We start from the raw sequence: 20,481 nt of genomic DNA, 5'->3' as shown, positions 1-20,481 counted from the left end.
TTAATTTTGATTTTCAATTTTAACATGTAAATTTTATCCTTGCTATTAACTCTGTTTTTAATATGCTTCTAGTCATGTATTTGAGGGATGCAGTGGCTCAGTGGCTAAGATGCTGAGCTTGTTGATCAGAAAGGTCAGCAGTTTGGCAGTTTGAATCCCAACTGCTGCATAACAGAGTGAGCTCAGGTTACTTGTCCCAGCTTCTGCCAACCTAGCAGTTCAAAAGCATGCAAAAATGCAAGTAGAAAAATAGGAACCACCTTGGATGAGAAGGTAATAGTGCTCTATTTAGTCATGCTGGCCATGGAGACGTCTTTGGACTGTGCTGGCTCTTAGGCTTTGAAACAGAGATGAGCACCACCCCCTTATAGTCAGGGATGACTAGCACATATGTGCAAGGGGAAACTTTACCTTTACCTTTAATCATTTATTTATATTTATTTATTATATTTGTAAACAATCCAAAATCACTTAGATCCTGGAAGATAAAAACTTACTGATTAAAAATTCAATTCTTCCCAGAGGGACTGACCCTTTAATCCTGATAAACAAGTTCCCTTCTCCATGGAAACAGATGATAGAGCATAAGCTAGCTTTCTATGGACTTTCCCCACTGTTTTTAATATCCCTAGCTATGATTTAGCCAAGCAAGTGCTTATCAATAGAATAAGAGATATGGAGTTCCAGCTAGAACTTAACAGGACATTTCTCTAAAGAAGAAATCAGATTAAATGGAGTGTGTAGGAACCTGCAAGTTATCTAAAAGATCTGACTTTTCCTCCCATCAGCACTCTCGCAGGGCAGGCATGATGAAACTCCAATAACTGAGCAAAAGTGTGCATGTGGCAGTGGGGAAATTGAAGATATCTCAGATGTCCTATTGTACTGCAAGTTTTATCAGATAAATGTACATTCTCCCTCTATTAGACAGATTTCTAGGTAGATCAGATAATTTCTACATGAACCATCTTCTTCAAGAGTTGAATTCATCCACCACTTTTGCAGCAGCAAAATTTTGTACTGTTGCAATGATAATAAGGGGGAAAATAAAGATCCTTTTTCATATTACTACGTGGTTTAGTTATTTTCCAATATTTTTTACAGAATGTATTTATTTAATATTTAACTTTTGTGATGATCTATGACTGTAATAAAGATTGTTGTTGATTATTTGGGAAATGAATTATTTCAGCAAAGGAAAATCTAAAAATTATACTGACTATTGACTATGACATATATGTCTGGGTCAGTGGTGGGTTTCAAAATTTTTTGGAACCTCTTCTGTAGGTGTGGCTTGCTTTGTGGGAGTGACTTTCCACCCATATGACTGGGTGGGAGTGGCTTGCCACCCATGTGACCAGGTGGGAGTGGCTTGCTGCCCATGTGACTGGTGGGAGTGATTTGCCACCCATGTGACCAGGTGGGAGTGGCCAAGACAATGTCACTGAATTCTTTGCCCCAACTGATAAACTACAATAAGATTAAAATAGTATACAAAACAATAAAAGAGCTACTTACAGAAGGAAGATGACTGTCCTTGTCAGTCTTCAGTATCACTGACTCCCATGAATGGCCTGCACAAAGAAGAGACACAGAAATGAACTCTTCCATTGCATGCACTGCATTAGGATGAAACCAGCACACAAAGCAATAAAGACAGCTACTTACAGAAGGAAGATTACTGCCTTACCAGTCTTCTGTACACCACCATCTCACCACCTTGCTCCAATAACCTGCACAAAGAAGAGGCACCGAAAGGAGGACTTTAATTACATGCACTGCATTAGGATGAAACAAGCACACAAAATAATGGAAAAGGAAGATTACTGTCCTTTTCTCCATCTTCTGCACTACCACCTCACCATCTTGCACCAATAATCTGCACATAGAAGAGACACAGAAAGGAAGACTTTAATCACTTGCACTTACTATATTAAGGATAAACCCAGCATACCCAGCAATAAAGACAGCTACTTACAGAGGGAATATTACTGTCTTGCCAGTCTTCTGCACACCACCACCTTAGCACCTTGCTCCAATAACCTGCACAAAGAAGAGACACAGAAAGGAGAACTTTAATCGCATGCACTTATACCTTATATAACAATAACACAATGAAAGAGATACACTCAAGTACTTACTTGTCTTATTGCTTTTCTGGTTGTTGATATTTCCATATTGTTCTTAGGCTTCCAGACTCCTGAATTGCAGCTTTCTTGGTCTTTATTCATGGATCATCAGCTTTTTCATTGCAGGAATTGAGTGCCATCTCTCAACAGGCATGCCAACAAAACTTATCACCATCAGATTACTTATGTTTGGAACAATTAGGTGGGTTCTTTGCTTTCAACATATGTGGTTCATTTTTGATAACCCCCTTTCTGCCTCTGCTGAACTAACAACAATTGTCCTGACAATATATCTAGCTTTTCTGATACCATCAGGAATTTTGTACTTGTTTGGATTTTTTAGCACATTTTCCAAAAAATCTCTGTAATCATTCAAATTAATTTCATAATTTAAAATTTCACCAAATTTAAAATTCCACCAAATTGTACTCAATCCAGACAAGACCGAGTGGCTGTTATATTTCCCTCCCAAAAATTTGGTCAATATTCCATCACTCAGGCTGGGGGGTGAAAACCTATGCCCCTCAGACAGGGCTCGCAACTTGACCTTAGAACAACATTTGTCGGCTGTGACCAGGGGGGCATTTGCCCAGGTTCGCCTGGTGCACCAGTTGCGTCCCTACCTGGACTGGGAGGCACTCACAACAGTCACTCACGTCCTCGTGACCTCAAGACTGGACTACTGCAATGCACTCTACATGGGGCAGCCCTTGAAGAGTATTCGGAGACTTCAACTCGTCCAGAACGCAGCCACACAAGCGATTGTGGGTGCACCTTGATACACCCACGTTACACCTATCCTCCGCGAGCTGCACTGGTTACTGATCAGTCTCCGGATACGCTTCAAGGTGCTAGTCGTAACTTATAAAGCCCTTCATGGTATTGGATCTGGGTACTTGAGAGACCGCCTGCTGCCAATTACCTCCCACAGACCCATTAGATCCCACAGGGTTGGCCTCCTCCGGGTTCCATCTACTAGCCAATGCCATCTGACTACTACCCGGGGGAGGGCCTTCTCTGTGGCAGCTCTGGCCATCTGGAATGAACTCCCCGCAGGGATTCGGACCCTCACCTCTCTCCAGGCCTTCTGAAAAGCCGTCAAAACCTGGCTTTGCTGGCAGGCCTGGGGGTGATGAGTTCCCTCCCCTCTCGACTTGTATGATTGTGTGACTTTTGTTTATTTTAATTATCTGTATTTCGTTTTATGTTCCCCTTTTTCCCCTTTTGAATTGTTTGCCGCCCTGAGTCCTCCCGGAGAAGGGCGACATATAAATAATAAAATTCAATTCAATTCAATTCAATTCAATTCAATTCAATTCAATTCAAACAATGCTGCCTCTGCCTCAGCCCATGGAATGATTACATCTTCAATGTTCCAGTAATCTGGCTCCAAATATGTGATAAAATGTAACTTGTTTGCGGCTGGCAATTGGCTACCTGTTTTTAGATGGTCGCAATCCATCAGCCTTTTGTTCAAATTGGTGATGATGCTTGACAAAATCTTGTCATGAGGAAGGACAACAAATCGTTGATTTGGAGCTAAATTGATGTTTTTGAAGGCTTGTGTTTTTAGCACTTCCATAAGTTCTGTTTCATATCTGCCCTTTCTCTGTCTAAGCACTTCAAAAGCTTCGGCCTTGATGATATCTATGTCCCTCCCCTGCAGGGCATTTGACAGATGTAAAATCTCATTTAGAATATCTATCATGAGGCCAAATCCTTTAAAAAAATAGATTTTTAAAACAGAAAGCCATGCCTGGGAATCTCTCATTGCCCAGAAAAAACTGATGTAGCGCTGGATAAGCATGCCACTCAGCCATGATTGCCCTTAAACTACAGGAAGTCCATCTTGGTCCCCAAACTCTGCCAATCTTCACAATTTCAATGCCCAATTGTTCAGAGATTTGGAAAAGGTCATTCTGGGTCTTGCAGGATTTGTGGAAGGTGGTGTGTATTTTATCATGGAAGATCTTGAAGTGGTTGAGTTGCTTTATTTTTCCTATTGCACCATCCATCACAAGTTGGTAGTTCAAGCAGTATCAGATGACGATGTTTGGGAAGTCTTGAGCTATTCTGGTGCTGACTCCAGATTTTCTTCCAAGCATAATATTGGCACCATTGGAGCAAAAAGCTATTAAATTCTTCTGGAGATATTCAGTGGTAAACCCAACTTTACGCAAGCTTCCCATCGTTGCAGAACATATGGTTTCCACATCTTGTTTTTCTAATTCCAAAAGCTCAGTGAAAATGATTGCTGGGCATTCTGGATCGTCAACTATAACAAAATCTATCAGCACTGCTTTCATTGAAAGTGTTGAGGCTTCATCAATTATTAGGCGCAACTTTAGATTCTTTGCAATAATCCTGGAAAACATGGTGGCTTTGATTTTGTTCGCAATGAATTCAACTATTTTCACTTCGGATCTCTGTGAATGCAAGCCACTCCAACCGAAGTTAGCAAATTTACTTGCGCTTCGATGTCTGAGAATGGATTACATCTTTGCGCCAGATCGTAAACAGTAGAAAATATTTTGCAAGTACTGGATAAATGTTTATCAGTTGACTTATATACAGATTTGTTAAAGCATCCTGCTCCCATTGTTTACTGCTCTCCAAGCAAATAAAGTGTGCTTTTAATTGAAAATGTTCCTTTAATTTTTTTTTCTGAGCAATGCTTGTTCTGTCTCCTTAGTTTTCCCTGCTGGCACAACCTGGAAATGTTTCCACTCTCTAGAAACATGAATATCTTTCTCTAATGAGAACATGTGTTTTGCACAGTACTCACAACCTAACTTGTTGTCAGATACTGCCAGTTCATCATACTTGTCCTTGAAGTGTCTGTATTGCTGCAAATTCCAGCAGTCAGGAAGTTGTTTAACTTCAGTAGAGAATATGGACCTTAAGTGATGGAAGTGGTTGTGCTGCTGGTGGTGGTGGTGGTGCTGGTGCTTGTTATGCGAGTGCTTGTTACGCTGGGGCTTGTTGTGCTGGTGCTTGTTTTGCTGGTGCTTGTGGCGCTGGTGTTGGTGCTGATGCTGGTAACTATTGTGGATCAGCTGATTCCCCAGCTGTTAGTTTTTTGGAGAAGAAAGTGGTCATACTCTGTTGCCTCTTCTTCATTCTGTTAAATAATAGTAACTGCAAAAGAAATAAAACAATATTGGACTCAATTGTGGTTGTAAACTGAGGACTACAGGTAACAGAAGGGACTTCTGCTTTCACTGAACAATATACAAGCTTTTCAGGAAGGATGTTTCACAACAAACAGGAATGACATAAACAAACAGGAAAGATATAGTCTTTCATCCAAGAAGTTACATAAATATGAATGTCAAAGATAGATTCACAGAGCAATGCAGATTTCTTTTTTCTGAAATTTAGTTCTCAGTTTTAAAAAAAACAACAGCAATATATGAATTAGGTTCAGTACTTAGGTCGGTCCAAGTAGCTATTCAAGAGTTAGTGGTTAGAAGCAATGGTAAAGTAAGGTATGGATTTAAAACCAGAAATATTTTGTTGGCTATTTGAAAGGGAATACAATACATATTTAATTTTACACATGTTAAAAGCTGTTAGAATTGTGTTTGCACAACAGTGGAAAAACAGAGATATGAAAATGAATAAATATTAGAATGTGCAGGAATAAATAAATTGACAATTAAAATCAAGAAGGCTTTGAATACTTTTTCACGTGGGATTTGTTTTAGCAATAGCAATAGCAGTAGACTTATATACCGCTTCATAGGGCTTTCAGCCCTCTCTAAGCGGTTTACAGAGAGTCAGCATATTGCCCCCAACAATCTGGGTCCTCATTTTACCCACCTCGGAAGGATGGAAGGCTGAGTCAACCCTGAGCCGGTGATATTTGAACCGCTGAACTGCTGATTTAGCAGTAGCCTGCAGTGCTGCATTTAACCACTGCGCCACCTCGGCAATTGCTAACTAACAGAAACAGAAATTAGAAATCTAAAAGTATGAAAGAAAACACTAATTATGTAAGGAAAGGTCACTAAAAGGAAATATTATTAGTACTTGATCATTATTAATGTGTAGATAATTGCGGGACATTACATACCCACACACACAAACTATGACAGTGCCAGAAAAACACAAAAAAATAACAATCCCCCCTCCCCAAAGCCTGCAGACGAAGCCAGTTTTTTCCCTAACCCTAAGGACAGGAAAGACAAAACCACTGGAATAAAAATCATCAAGGCATTGTGGGAAATTATAAATGACAATGCCAAGAAGCTCACAGAACCAGAAATCACCTCACAATTATTTAAACAACCAGGTATCACACAGAAACACACAAAATCTGGCAGTTGCCTTGCACCAACCTGACCTGCCCATAGAAAAGCAGCCACTTTGAAACACAAAAACCATGCACCAACCTGCACACTTGAAAGCAACATATTGCATCGCAAATAAAACATTTGCAAAAAGAAATAACATTTCTTGTAATAAACATATTCTATAAACAATAAATAAGTAAAAATTCCCTAAAAATAATTAAAAAATATTCTATAAATAATAACAATTCCTTAAAAACCATTAAAATATTCTATACACAGTAAATTACAATAAAACCATTTTAAAATATTCTATACATAATACTTTTAAATATATTGTATATAGAATATTTTTAAATGGTTCATTTCAATTTATTGCTGATAGAATATTTTTTTAAAAAATAGTCTAATTCAATTTTTAAAAAAGATTCTACTGACAATAATTTAAAATGAAACAATTTCAAAGTATTCCACACTCAATAATTTAAAATGAAACCATTAAAAATATTCCATAAACAATTTATAATAAAACCATTAAAATACTCTATATACAATTACAATAAAACCATTAAAAATATTCTATGCACAATACATTTAAATGTATTGAGTAGAGCATACATTTAAAGGGTTTATTTCAATTTATTGTTGATAGAATATTTTTAAAATAGTCGAAGACAATTTAAAAAAAGATTCTCTACACAATAAATTGAAATAAACCATTTTTAAGGTTTAAGGTTTAATTTTATTTATAGGCCGCCCAATCCCGAAGGACTTTGGGCGGCTTACAGAAGAGAAAAGAAATAAAATAAAATAAAAATAAAATAAGACAAGTTAAAACGACACAAATACATTCATTTCAGTCGGGGCTGGATCTCAACAATGAGGTTAACAGCCCCAGGCCTGCCAGAAAAGCCAGGTCTTGACAGCTTTTCTGAAGGCCATGAGAATGGGTGAGGTCCGGATTTCTGGGGGTAGTTCATTCAAAAGGGTTGGGGCAGCCACAGAGAAGGCTCTCCTCCGGGGAGCTGCCAGCCGACATTGTCTGGCTGACGGCATCTGAAGGAGGCCAACCCTGTGGGATTTTACCGGCCGCTGGGAGGAGTGTGGCAGTAGGCGGTCTCACAGGTATGCTGGTCCTAAGCCATGTAGGGCTTTAAAGGTAATAACCAACACCTTGAATTGTGTCCAGAGACCAATGGGTAGCCAGTGCAGCTCGCGGAGGATAGGTGTAACATGGGTGTACCTAGGTACACCCAATATCGCTCGCACGGCTGCATTCTGGACTAGTTGCAGTCTCCGAATGCTATTCAAGGGTAGCCCCATGTAGAGCACATAATCCAGCCTTGAGGTGACTAGAGCATGAGTGACAGTTTGGAGTGCCTCCCGATCCAAGTAGGGCCACAATTGGTGCATCAGGCGAACCTGGGCAAAGGCTCCCCTGGTCACAGCCGACAGATGATGTTCCAGTGTCAGCTGTGAATCCAGGAGGACCCCCAAATTGCGCACCCTCTCTGAGGGGTGTAAGTTTTTGCCCCCCAGGATCAAGGAAGGACTATCTGGGCTATCCTTCAGGGGGAACATCCATAGCCACTCAGTCTTGTCGGGATTGAGCACGAGTTTGTTTACCCCCATCCAGATCCTAACAGCCTCCAGGCACTGGCACATCACGTCCGCCGCTACACTGAGCTGGCATGGGGCAGAGAGATATAATTGTGTATCATCAGCATACTGATGATACTTAACCCCGTGCTGTCGAATGATCTCACCCAGCAGCTTCATGTAGATGTTAAATAGCAGGGGGGACAAGATCGAACCCTGCGGCACCCCACATTTAAGGGGCCTAGGGGTTGACCTCTGTCACCCGACCAACACCAACTGTGACCTGTCAGAGAGGTAAGAGGAGAACCAACGTAGAACGGTGCCTCCCACCCCCACCTCCTCTAACGTCACAGAAGGATACCATGGTAAATGGTATCGAAAGCCGCTGAGAGATCAAGAAGCACCAGAATAGAGAATGTCCTCTATCCCTGGCCCACCAGAGATCATTGGTCAGTGCGACCAAAGCAGTTTCTGTGCTGTATCCAGACCTGAAGTCAGACTGAAAGGAGTCTAGATAATCTGCTTCATTCAAGGTCCGTCGGAGTTGAAGAGCCACCACCTTCTCAACAACCTTTCCCAAAAAAGGAAGGTTGGAGACAGGACGATAGTTCTTAAGAATAGCTGGGTCCAGGGAAGACTTCTTAAGGAGGGGTCTTACCACTGCTTCCTTAAGTGGCTGCGGGAAAGACCCCTCCTGTAAAGAAGCGTTTGTAATCATCTGGAACCAGCCTCATATTACCTCCCTGCTGGTCGAAACTAGCCAGGAGGGGCACGGGTCCAATAAACAGGTGGAGGAACTCATCGCTCCCATGGCCTTGTCCACTTCCTCAGGGGTGATAAACTCGAACTCATCCCAGCAAATCTGACTAAGACCCTCCCTTGGCATCTCAGCTGGTGCTGCCCAAGTAGAGTCCAGGTCCGCCCGAATCTGAGTGATTTTATCTGATAGAAACTGGACAAACTCCTCAGCTCTTCCTGCAAGGGTTCCCCTGCTTCCTCACCTTTTAGGAGGGAGCGGGTCACCCTAAACAGGGCGGCTGGGCGGGATTCCGTGGACGCAATAAGAACAGAAAAATATGTGCATTTTGCCGCTCGTATCGCCACTAAATAAGTCCTAATAAAGGCTCTTAACAGTGTTTGGTCAGATTCGGAGTTACTAGCCCTCCAGTGTCGCACTAGGCATCTCTTTTGGCACTTCATCTCCTGGAGTTCCTCGGTGAACCAAGGTGCCCTCCTGGATCCACTGCTGTGGAGAGGCCGCAAAGGCGCAATCCGATCCAGAGCCCCAGCCGCTGCAGCATTCCAGGTTGCGACTAAGGCCTCTGTCGGGTTGTGGGCAAGGGAGTCGGGTATCCCTCCAAGCTCCTTTTGGAATCCTTCCAGATCTATCAAGCGCCTGGGGCAGAAGCACTTAATCGGCTCCACCTCCCTGCGATGGGGGAGTCGCATCCCAAAGTCAAGCCTCAGCAGGGAAGTGATCGGACCATGACAAGGGTGAGATCTCTATTCCCCTTAATTCAAGATCACGTCTCCACTGCCCCAAGAGAAATGCAAGGTCGAGTGTGTGTCCCGCTCTATGAGTTGGACCCTGAACTACTTGGGTCAAGTCCATGATTGTCATGGAAGCCATGAACTCCTGCGCGCCATCAGAGTGTTCACCCAGGGATGGCAGGTTAAAGTCCCCCAGTACTATCAGTCTGGGGAACTCCACCGCCAACCCGGCTACTGCCTCTAGGAGCGCAGGCAGGGCTGTTGTGATGCAGCTGGGAGGTAGGTACGTCAAAAACAAGCCCACTTTAAAAATTATATATTCAATACTTTTAAATAAAACAATTTTAAAAAATTATATACACAATAAATAAAATATTCTTTAAAAAATATTAAAAGCATAAAAGAAAAAAAAACTGTGTCACTTAACAGTAGGCAGAATCAGCAGCTCTCCGATGTGATGGCTGCAGCAGAAAGCAGGCAGGCAACGAGGCAGCAGCTAAGCTGGACTAAAGGGACAAGGGACAACTGGGTCAGCTAGGCATAAGCTAGCCTCTTCCCCCGCCGCCGCCACCACCACTGCTGCAGCCCACCTAATTTTGGCCACACGGCATACACCAGCTCATGGCTTTCGTGAGCCTTCCCTCATGAGAGCCACAAGCTGGCATAAGCTAGCCTCTCCTCCCAGCTCTGCCACCACTCACCTCCTTTCAGCCATGTGGCAGGCCTTCCCTCGTGAAAGCCGTGAGCTGGCATAAGCTAGCCTCCTGCCCCCCCACCCCCCCTCGCATTAGTTGCTTACATGAGGAAAGCAGCAAGCTGCTGGAAGGTGAAGGGAAACAAAACAAAATAAAGGGAAGACCCGATCAACAAGCACGATGCGAGGGCTGCTCAGGAACAGAAAGACTCTTTTCAAAAGAGAAAGACTCTTTTCAGAAGAGGAATGTTGGCCATTGGTGCCATGCTTTTAAACATTTTTAAGACTCCAGCCTGCTCACTAGTTGGCTGGATCCAGCCAATCAGTGAGTGGCAGGCTCAGCTAGTTTAATGTGGATGGGCGGGAGAGCAAGCAAGCTGCGATGGAACAGGCAGGGAGATCAAGCGACAGGGCTGAGGCAGGGATTCCAGAACTTACTTCTGGGTCCACCAGTGGAACCTCTTCTAACCGGTTTGGTAGATTTGACGAACTGGTTCTACTGAACCGGTAGGAACCGGTAGGAACCCACCTCTGGTCTGGGTGGAAATTAGTCTACAGGAATGTTTTATATCCTACATGAGGATAAAACAGCATTTTATTTTAAAAAGTGGATTAATTTGAAATTTTCACATGAAAATTGATTTTTTGAGGGAATTATAATAACGTGGTTTCCTAACAAAATATAAAAGTTCAGAGAAAAATATCAAAATAACACAGATTAAATTATGAGAGAGGGGAGATTTAGTAGATAATTTGAAGCTTTTATAGCTGATTTCCCTCCAGTTATTACCATGTTTGAACAAAAGTTGAAATGTGAATTGGCTGAATTTCACCCAGTGTTATTAGAATAGAGGAATAGCAGAATAATAAATTTGGAAGATACCTTGGAAGTATTTAATTCAACACCCTGGGGTTGAAATGACTGTCCAAACTCTTCTTTAAAACCTCCAGTGATGGAGCACCCAAAACTTCAAGAGACTAAGATAGGATGGAAGTTCCTGAAGATTTGACAAACCAGCTACAAAACTCTTTGAGATTATTGTTGCAAAACAGATTAACTCCTAATACTCTAGTTCACATTTAAAATAATATAAAGTGTCTTTCATTTCTGGAGACTTGTTCAACTGAATATATGTTTATATTGAATCCCACATCAATTTGATGTATACTATCTGCTTCCCTGAGTTATAGAAGTGAGCACAAAATTATGTACTTCCTCAGATTGAACAAGAGTCATTCTTATCTGTTCATTTGTAGAATAGTGGAAAAGTTAGATGAATAGTATAGAATAGAAAATTTCAAATCCTCAAGGATTATAATAATTATCCACATGCTTCAAGTGTTCAGGAACTGAATTAATTGAAACTGAAGCAACCATTAAGAAAACAGTCTATCCAAAAGAAGTGAGCCAAGATCCACAACCCCATCCAACATGTCATTTGTAAAGAAATAGAAGAATAAAATAAAACTGCAATCCTTTTAATTGGCTCCTGGGAAAGCTTCCTGAAAACTAAGAACTGGATTGTCAGGTATAAGGAAAACTATTGTGTCCTCACTACAGGTGGTGGAGTCTGCATGTGAAGTAGGGGAAAGGAGTTAAGACACTGTGTAGCTTGGAATCACTGAAAGAGAGAAAGTGGTGGAAAGTAAACCCTTTCTAAACCTTGCAGTGATTATCTAGTTATTCTATAATATGTGTACAGTAGTTAGTCTGTCTAGATTCTTGTAAATAAGAGAATAGCAATAAACAAAACACTCTGATCAACTTTTAGTGTCATTCTGGTTCCTTGTGCCTGACAGTCTTATGATTGTAATGGTGTTTTTCATTATGGTTGTATGTCATGATGACTGTAAATCAGTCATGTAACCAACTCAAATTCACAACCTTTTTTTGGCAGCAGTTGTTAATTAAATATTGTGGCTATTAAATTAACCATTGTTGCTTAGTTGTGTTTTTTCAGTTAAACAATTGTAAAACTCACTCATATAATTAAGGGATGCCTCAAACAACTGTAAATGAGATAATGTCATGTTATGAAGCATCCAAAGTAAAGTCACATGGCCATGGGGAGGTGGGGGGTGGCAACTATTAAAATTTTAGAATTTTTTTCTATGTAGGCTGATACTTATAATGACTGGTTGTAAGTAGAGGACTACCTGCACTCAAGTTCTTGGGTATAATTTTGTTTTTTATGAGATGGCTTGCAGAACATTCATGGGCATTGGTGTCTACTGTGGGTTGCATATCTAGACTTGGCTGCAACTACAGTCTGCAAGGTAACCCAAAGTTGCCAATGACTCATTGCAATGCTTTCTATAATGCTTTTCATTTCCATCTCTTATTCTGTAACCTTTTGGTTACAAATTTAACAAAAAGTTTCATACAATATTCCTGTACAATAGCAACAGCAAGGAGTCTCTACCAGCTATTTTTGGTATGCAATGGCAATAGCAATTATTGCTGAATAGCCATAAATCATTAAAAAAAAAGAATGGTGTACATTAAAATCTTATTAATGTGTATATTACAGTACACATTAATAAGAATGTAATATAAAACTAAATAAATAAAGACACTTTCTACTAATCTAAATTGTCATGAGAAATGTTACTTTCTTTTGATGCAACTTCATATTGGGCTATCTGGATACATTGCCATTCCTCAGAATGAAAAAAAAAATAGACTTACAAAAAAAAAAAAGCAAAGACCCACTAGCTATTTTCTAGGAAAGATTTCACATTTTTAACAGTTTCAACAGGGCAAACCTGATGTCCTTGTTTCTCATGCTATAGATGAGAGGATTCAATAAAGGGGGAATAAAACAATACAGTACAGTTGTTGCTAAATCCTGTACACTGGAGGGTGGCTTCATATATGCAATCAATGCAGATAGAAGAAATATTGAAACAACAAACAGATGGGGTAAACAAGTGGAGAAGGCTTTTTTCCTTCCTTCCTTTGAGGGAATTTTCAGAACAGCACTGAAAACAGAAGCATAACTAATAAGAATGTAGACAAAACAACCTATGCCCAAGATACAACTTGCAACAATTAATTTGATTTCATTTTGATTTAAATCCATGCAGGAGAGTTTAAGTAACTGTGGGACTTCACAGAAAATCTGATTGACAATATTGGAACAAAAAGGAGTTGCAAAGGTAAAACAAGTATTCAACAATGCATTAAGAAAGCTGCTGACCCACACAGCAAGAATCATGTTAATGCTGGTTTGTTTGTTCATTATTGTTTCATAGTGTAATGGATTGCAAATGGCAACATAGCGATCATAAGCCATGACTGTGAGGATCCAAAAATCAGAACCCATAAAAAAAGCAAGAAAGAAAACTTGACAAACACATCCAAAATAAGAAATCTGTCTTGTGTTCATGAGTATATTGGCTATGGATTTAGGGACAACGACAGAAATGAAACCAAGGTCTTGTATGGCCAAGTTCATCAGGAAGAAGTACATGGGATTGTGGAGATGATGGTCACAAATTATTGCAGAAATGATGAGGAGATTCCCTGTCAGAATTGCCAAGTACAACACGGTGAAAATAAAGAAGCAAAACATCTGCAATTCTTCTATCTCTGTAAAGTCAAAAAGCATAAATTCAAATATAAAGGATTGATTATCCATGGTTTACAACATGGCACATGGTATTTCTAGAAAAAAGAATAGAAGGACAGTTATTGTATTTTGAATATTATCCTAAAATTTTAAATATCTAATTTATACTTTTATTTAATCTGTATAGATTTGCTAATTTGTATTCATTTAAATATTCAGGAAAAGATAAGGAAAAATAATGGTGAAGCGCCAGATGATAGTTTTTGGTGTCGTTTTTGGCAAATTTCAACAATGATTTTTTTTCAGAATTTCCCCATCTTGTTATGTGATATATTTCCACCCATTTGTTTTGTAGCTATGAGCCTTTATTCTCTATTATTAAAAAAAAAAAGATTTTTTTTCTCCAAAGCAATGGAAATAGTATACTTTGTTGTAAATCTATAAATTATGACACTAGTAAAATTCCTTTCTGAGGTTTAAATTAAGATAATACTCTACTTATGTGTGGCTTTTTAAATACATATTTTGTTTTAAAAAATGCTATGAAGTTTGGTTAAAATAAGGGGAATCACAATGTCTCAGAAATATATAGTAATGTTTTTAAATTATCCATACCAAGCAAATGCATTTTGGGAAGAACTAGAAAGATTGGGATTCATTTCTTTGTTCTCCCCCAAAAACAATGCAGCATTTTTAAAAAGCTACCTTGTGTTATTTTCACACAAGTTTAATTTTGGAGTCATTATTAAACTTCAGGAATCAATATAAAGTCTCAATTAGCAATTCACATCCCAATTAAAATTAGCAACAAGTTATTTCTTCATGCTGAAACCATTTTCATACTTTATCACATATCATCATAATAAATAAACTTGATTAAATAAATATAAACAGACAAATCCTCAAAATGAATAAATGGTAAGATTTTTGGTTATACCAGGTTATTTTCACAAGATTTTCACAAGAAGCCTATGAAGGATCATTGCAACTATAAATAAGAATTTTTTAAAAATGTAGAAGCACACATCCTCATATAGTAATAAGAATTGGGGAAGATTAGTTCATGCAAAATTCTTTAAAAGTACATGAAAATCTATTTAATATTTTTTTAAATGAAAAGCTTAATTAAATATGCAATTTCCTATTTTGAAATGGATTTGATTCAGGTTCATTTTCAATGATCAGTTCATTAAATTCTATTAATGTTTAGTTAATTAGTTATAATGTCAACTATTCACTCACTAGAGCAAATATTTACTTATTTATTTTATTTGAGGACCAATAAAATATACATTTAAAAGAGCTAAACCCATAGCTAGACCCATAAATCCCAAGCTAAACCCATATTTGCAGTTTACCAGAATAATGAATTTATAAACAACCTCCAAGAATGGAAAATTCAGTTGTTGGACTGTACTTCCGTGCCAAAATTAACTTCACATTTGAATAAACAAAATTCAAACAAGCAGTTATATTTACTTGAAGATTCCTGAATTATATTTTCAGAAATGGACTTGTACAACAGCCAAAATTCAGAGGTCTCCCTACATAAAGTGCTAACATATAAACCTACTTATATGTTTATAAATAAGGGAATAATTTTCAGTGTAAACAGAAATTATGGTAACATTAATCTTGGTTCACAATGGATATTATATTTATAACCTTGATTAATTAACAGAACTGACAGACATATTAATTCTAATGCTAAATAAAGATTTAAACTTTTAAAAAAACCTTTAGATATTTTCCCATATTTATAAATATTAACACATATACACAAAGGGAGAGAATTATAACACAGATAAATACATTCTTAAGTATAGATTTAGAATTCTAATGTTTATTTTTCTTTTCTGAGGAAGCCAGTAATAGTTCTACTGTTCATTCAATAAATTTACAGAAAGCTTACATATTTCTGTTCCAAGCAGGATTTTATTTATGCATGATACCTTTCAATTCCCAGCATTAACTACTCATCCTATCTTAAAGAATGTTGCTAAAATGTCTCAGACAAGAAAAGTTACAAAAGAAATGAATTTATTAATATCTCTCGTCTCTTGGGTAATTTCTACTCATCCAACAGAGGTTTAGTTTATTTAAATCAACAATTTGTACCAAGGTTTAAAATAAGATCCTGTAAGGAAATATAATTGTTTAAGAAAATATTCCTGCTTTTCAAATGAAAATTTCCTTTTTAATTTCTGTGTGTGGTTTCATAATAACATTAAGGAGTTAAAAAAAACAATCACATTATACTAGTTCTCTGCTTTGAAAATGTCCTGGAAAATGTCCAGATTTTAATGAATAGTTCTACCTTTTAATAACATAACAAGAACAAAACAGATAAATGCTATTTTAAACTGTTTTTTAAACTATAGACATTATAAAGGACACAAATCTAATGGATTTTAAACAAAGCAAAATTTAACCCTAAAATAAAAAATAGAAAAAAATGTATTTCAAATGTTCAAAATTTTATTTTTATGGTTGGTCACAGAGTCAGCCATATATTTATACTAGATAAGGCATTTATATTGAATACTTCTCAAAAACCTAGATAGGATAGTTATTTGATGATGTTAAAGATATTGTCATAGGATGTAAGATATTCCAATTAAAGCAATCTTTGTCAATAGACTGATGGTGAGCTTGTCAATGCTGATTATGTTCAAGTGATGCTCCATTTAGTTTGGGATTGCACCCAAGCATTTATTATTATTGGCACTATCTTTGTTTTGTTTTTTCCTGCCAGACATTCTACTTCTATTTGCAATTCTTTGTATTTTGTGATTTTTCTCTAATTCGTTCTCTTCTATTATCTAGATATTTTGTTTTTCTTATCAACAATTTATTTCTTTATTTGATTTTAATAGATTCCCATTTCATTCAACAACTCTGGGTGGCTCACAATTCCAAAACTGTAAAAACAAATAAAACAATAAAAATAAAACTTCCAAACTTGTTAAATATACACAGTAGCCAAGATCATTAACCAGTGAACAGTAATTGTAAAAAATGGAATCCTTAACATGGAGTTCAGAAATGTAGCCCACATTACTTTAAAAAGAAATGACCACACCAGTAATTTAAATTAACTACTTGCTGACTTGACAAAGTTATTTTTGTCTTTATTTCACATAAAACGTGGACTAGTGAAAAAAATTGTGAAAGTGATAAAATAAGAAAGGTAAAGATTTTCATTATGTGAGACATACGTTTCCAAGAAACATTTCCTTTTAATGTGATGTGATTATCTTACATAACTGCCACAGCAGTTCCACATTTTCATGTTTTTTATGTGTTAAGTATAGTCAATGGGTATTAGAGCATTAACAATTACCATTGTTAAAAAAAAAAGATAACATAAAAAGTGATAGGTTAATGTCTAACATGGTTGCAACAATGCATCTAAAAACTTATAACATAGCAAAATAGCAATAGCACTTCAATTTATATACCACTTCACAGTGCTTTACAGTAAGTGGTTTACAAAGTCAGCATATTGCCTCCAACAAAGTAGGTCCTCATTTTATCTCACAAGGATGGAAAGCTGAGTTAATTTGAGCCAGTGGGATTTGAACTGCCATACTGCTGGCAGTTGGCAGTCAGCAGAATAAGCCTGAATACTTCATTCTAACCATTGCGCTACCATATACACCCAAAAAAGTTTATAGAGCAAAATCTTTGTCAGCTTTCCAAGTGATGAAACCCATTCAAAAAAGATTGCCCAGTATCTTCAAACTCCAGCTCCATTCTCAGCAGGAGCAGCTGTTCCCACAGAAAAGAAGGTCACCTAACTAAAACAATCCTCACTATCTATTCACTCCTTCCCTCCAACCTTAAGAATGTGGCGAGCCAAAAAAAAAGACCCTTTACATAGTAAAGAGAAAGCAAAAGGAATAAATTAGTATAATAAAGAGCTAAATAAAATGGCTAACCCCATGAAAAATTCAGGCTTGACAATCTTTTTTGCCCAGTGTGCTTAGAATAAATATAGGATTACCATATGACATTGGCCAACAATATTTTCTGTTTTGCAAAACTCAGGTAATAGAAGCTCTCATATAAGACTTCCTAGCTTCAGGAGATGTGGATGATTTAGTTATATAAAAATTAATTAATTATTTGTTTCTTTTAATTTTGAAATAACATTAGAGAGTGGAAGCAATACTGCCACTTGGAGGCTGGAGACTTGAGTTTTTGAAAAAATGCACTTTTCCTTTTCCTTTTGATCTCATTGACTTTTTATCTCGAGGCTTTGCAACTTGTTTATAGAAAGTTATAAGAAGCAAGGACACAAATTGTTTATGTGAGTCTTACTGGCAGTGGGAGAGAAAAAGAAACAGAACCTTCTTATTTGAAGATCATAAATGAATGTGCGTTTAAGCTAATTTAATATAGGAAGCCTTGAAAGCCAGAGTGGCAGTATCTACCAGCTTGCCAAAATGGCACAATATTCAAAAGAAACATTAACTTTGCAAAACATCCTGGCTGAAATTCAAAATTTATTAGAAATAACAGAGAGAATTGAGAAGAAGATGGAAAATTAGAGTTTATAACAGCAAAAAATGATGGGGTCAGAGTCCCAAAAATTGAAGGGGAAAATGGTTATAAAAATAAGGCAACTGATTACTTTACCAGTGGAGTGAATGTGGTTGAAAGTGGGAAAAGGGGTGTATGGAAAAGGGAATTAGATCGACAGGAACTCTACCCTGGATTTCAAGGCATGGAAGAAGAAAAAAAGAGAAAAAACGATGAATTTAAGGAGAGAAAACTTATCAGAACCACAACTGACAATCAAAGATAAGCTGATTAAAATAGCAGATGGAGGGCATTGAGATTACTTAAGTGATGCTATGAGCAACAAGGTGCGGAGAGAAGTCCATAAAATTTTTATTAAGAAAATAAATAGAAGACCAATTCAACAAATGACAAAAGAAATAAGACTGTATTATTACTAGAAGGATACAGGCTAATATATGAAAGTTGATAATAAAAATTTAGTTAATTTTAGTAATTAGTGATTAGTAATTTAGTAATCTCTCGAGTGCTATATTAAGTAAATAATTGATAATAAGGTACATACATCTGTTGGTTTGATGACAGGAAATTTGATATAATTAGCAAATGAATTTCTGTTAATAAATAATAACTATAACAATAATGATGAAATGACAAGAGATATAGTGAACAATATATATATGTACTGATTTAATAAAAGGAATTGGGATATAAACTGTAAACAGTGATTTGGAAAGGAGGATTAGAAACCTTGTTATCAAACATTATTAATTTTTACTTAGAACATGCTATAAAGGGGTAATTATATTAGATGATATTAGAAATAATTAATGAAATGCTACTATGTGGTTGTGTTTTTAATTTTGAACTATTTCATGCAAAAGGATGTTAAAACAACCACAGTCAAATGAGAAGTTTGGTATGTTGATAGTAAGATATATAAAGATTTTTGATTTAAAATATATAATGTGATTTGAATTATAAGTAATGACTGTTGAAGAGATTCATGAAAGTTATTTGTAACCAATCGACACACTTCTACAATATGATTAGTGATTAGTAATTTAGTAATCTTTAGAGTGATATGTTAAATAAATAATTGATAATGATAACAAGGTACATACATGTGTTGGTTTGATTAGAGGAAACCTGATATAATTAGCAAATGAATTTTTATTAATAAATAACAATTATAATAAAAACAATGAAATGACAAGGGGTATAGTCAAAGAAGGCTCTGATTCTTTTTCTCTTCCACTGCCAGTAAGACTCTCAAAATGCACCTGTAAAAACAATTCATGCCCTTGCTCCTTATCACTTTCTATAAACAAGTTGCCAAGCCTCGAGATACAAAGTCAGTGAGATCAAAAGGAAAAGGGAAAGTGCATTGTTTCAAAAACTCAAGCCTCCAGCCTCCAAATGACAGTATTGCTTCCCACTTTCTAATGTTATTTTAAACTTAAAAGAAACAGAGTTCTTAAATGGCATTAAAAACAAGTAATAAAAGTCCTTGTTGAAATAAAGAGGACTTTAATCCATAGGTTAAAAAATAAAAATAAAAAACAGAAGAAAAACTGATCTGTTCTCTTAAAAAAAAAGTTGCAAGCACTTCAATCCATAAAGTAAAATTAAACAGACTATCCAAAGCAATCCAATATAGGTTGATCTTGCCACTTATTTTCTTCTGCTTTTGGATTTAATTTAACTTTTTTTTTTAAGAGCAGTCTTTTCTAAAACAATAAAGTTTCCTCTCCCGCTTCCCTTCTGTTCCGGAGCCATTTCAACTTCATGAGCCTGGGGCTGGACGTTTTGTTGCCGGCTTAAAGAACTTCTCTTGGATCGATCAGGGACGTTGCAGTGTCTCTGAGATTAGCAAGACGTATTCTTCCTGTTCACCATCTCTACGGGAAGGTTTAGGTCCGATTGGACCATCCACAGCAAAAGTATTGGCAGCAGTCTCGGAACATCAAGACTGCACATCTGTATCATCGTGAAGTTGGCTCCTCCTTCTGGTTTCTCTGCCTTTGAGGGAGAGGAAAGTCAATGGAAGTTCTGTTTTTACGTGCCCATTTTGCAAGGAATTGAAGCTTCCAATCTGTGTCAGTTCTCCATTCAGTGAAAAGTGTTTGGGCACCTATGGGATGCTTAGAAATGGATCCAACTGCTCCATGTCCAAGCAT

The 20,481-nt window shown here is 37.3% G+C and overlaps 1 protein-coding gene across 1 annotated transcript; it reads right to left on the bottom strand.

Annotated features, from left to right (window-relative positions):
• Window positions 1-12,940: 12,940 nt before the first annotated feature.
• LOC116521485 (olfactory receptor 14C36-like) lies at window positions 12,941-13,846 on the bottom strand. Its single transcript, XM_032236153.1, has one exon. The coding sequence runs from the start codon at window positions 13,844-13,846 to the stop codon at window positions 12,941-12,943; it is 906 nt and encodes a 301-aa protein (XP_032092044.1).
• Window positions 13,847-20,481: the final 6,635 nt, after the last annotated feature.

This window comes from Thamnophis elegans, chromosome Z (genome assembly GCF_009769535.1).
Source record: "Thamnophis elegans isolate rThaEle1 chromosome Z, rThaEle1.pri, whole genome shotgun sequence".
Classification (NCBI taxonomy): domain Eukaryota; kingdom Metazoa; phylum Chordata; class Lepidosauria; order Squamata; family Colubridae; genus Thamnophis; species Thamnophis elegans.
The sequence above is the reverse complement of the archived record's forward strand: the minus strand, read 5'-3'. Positions and strand labels throughout refer to the sequence as shown.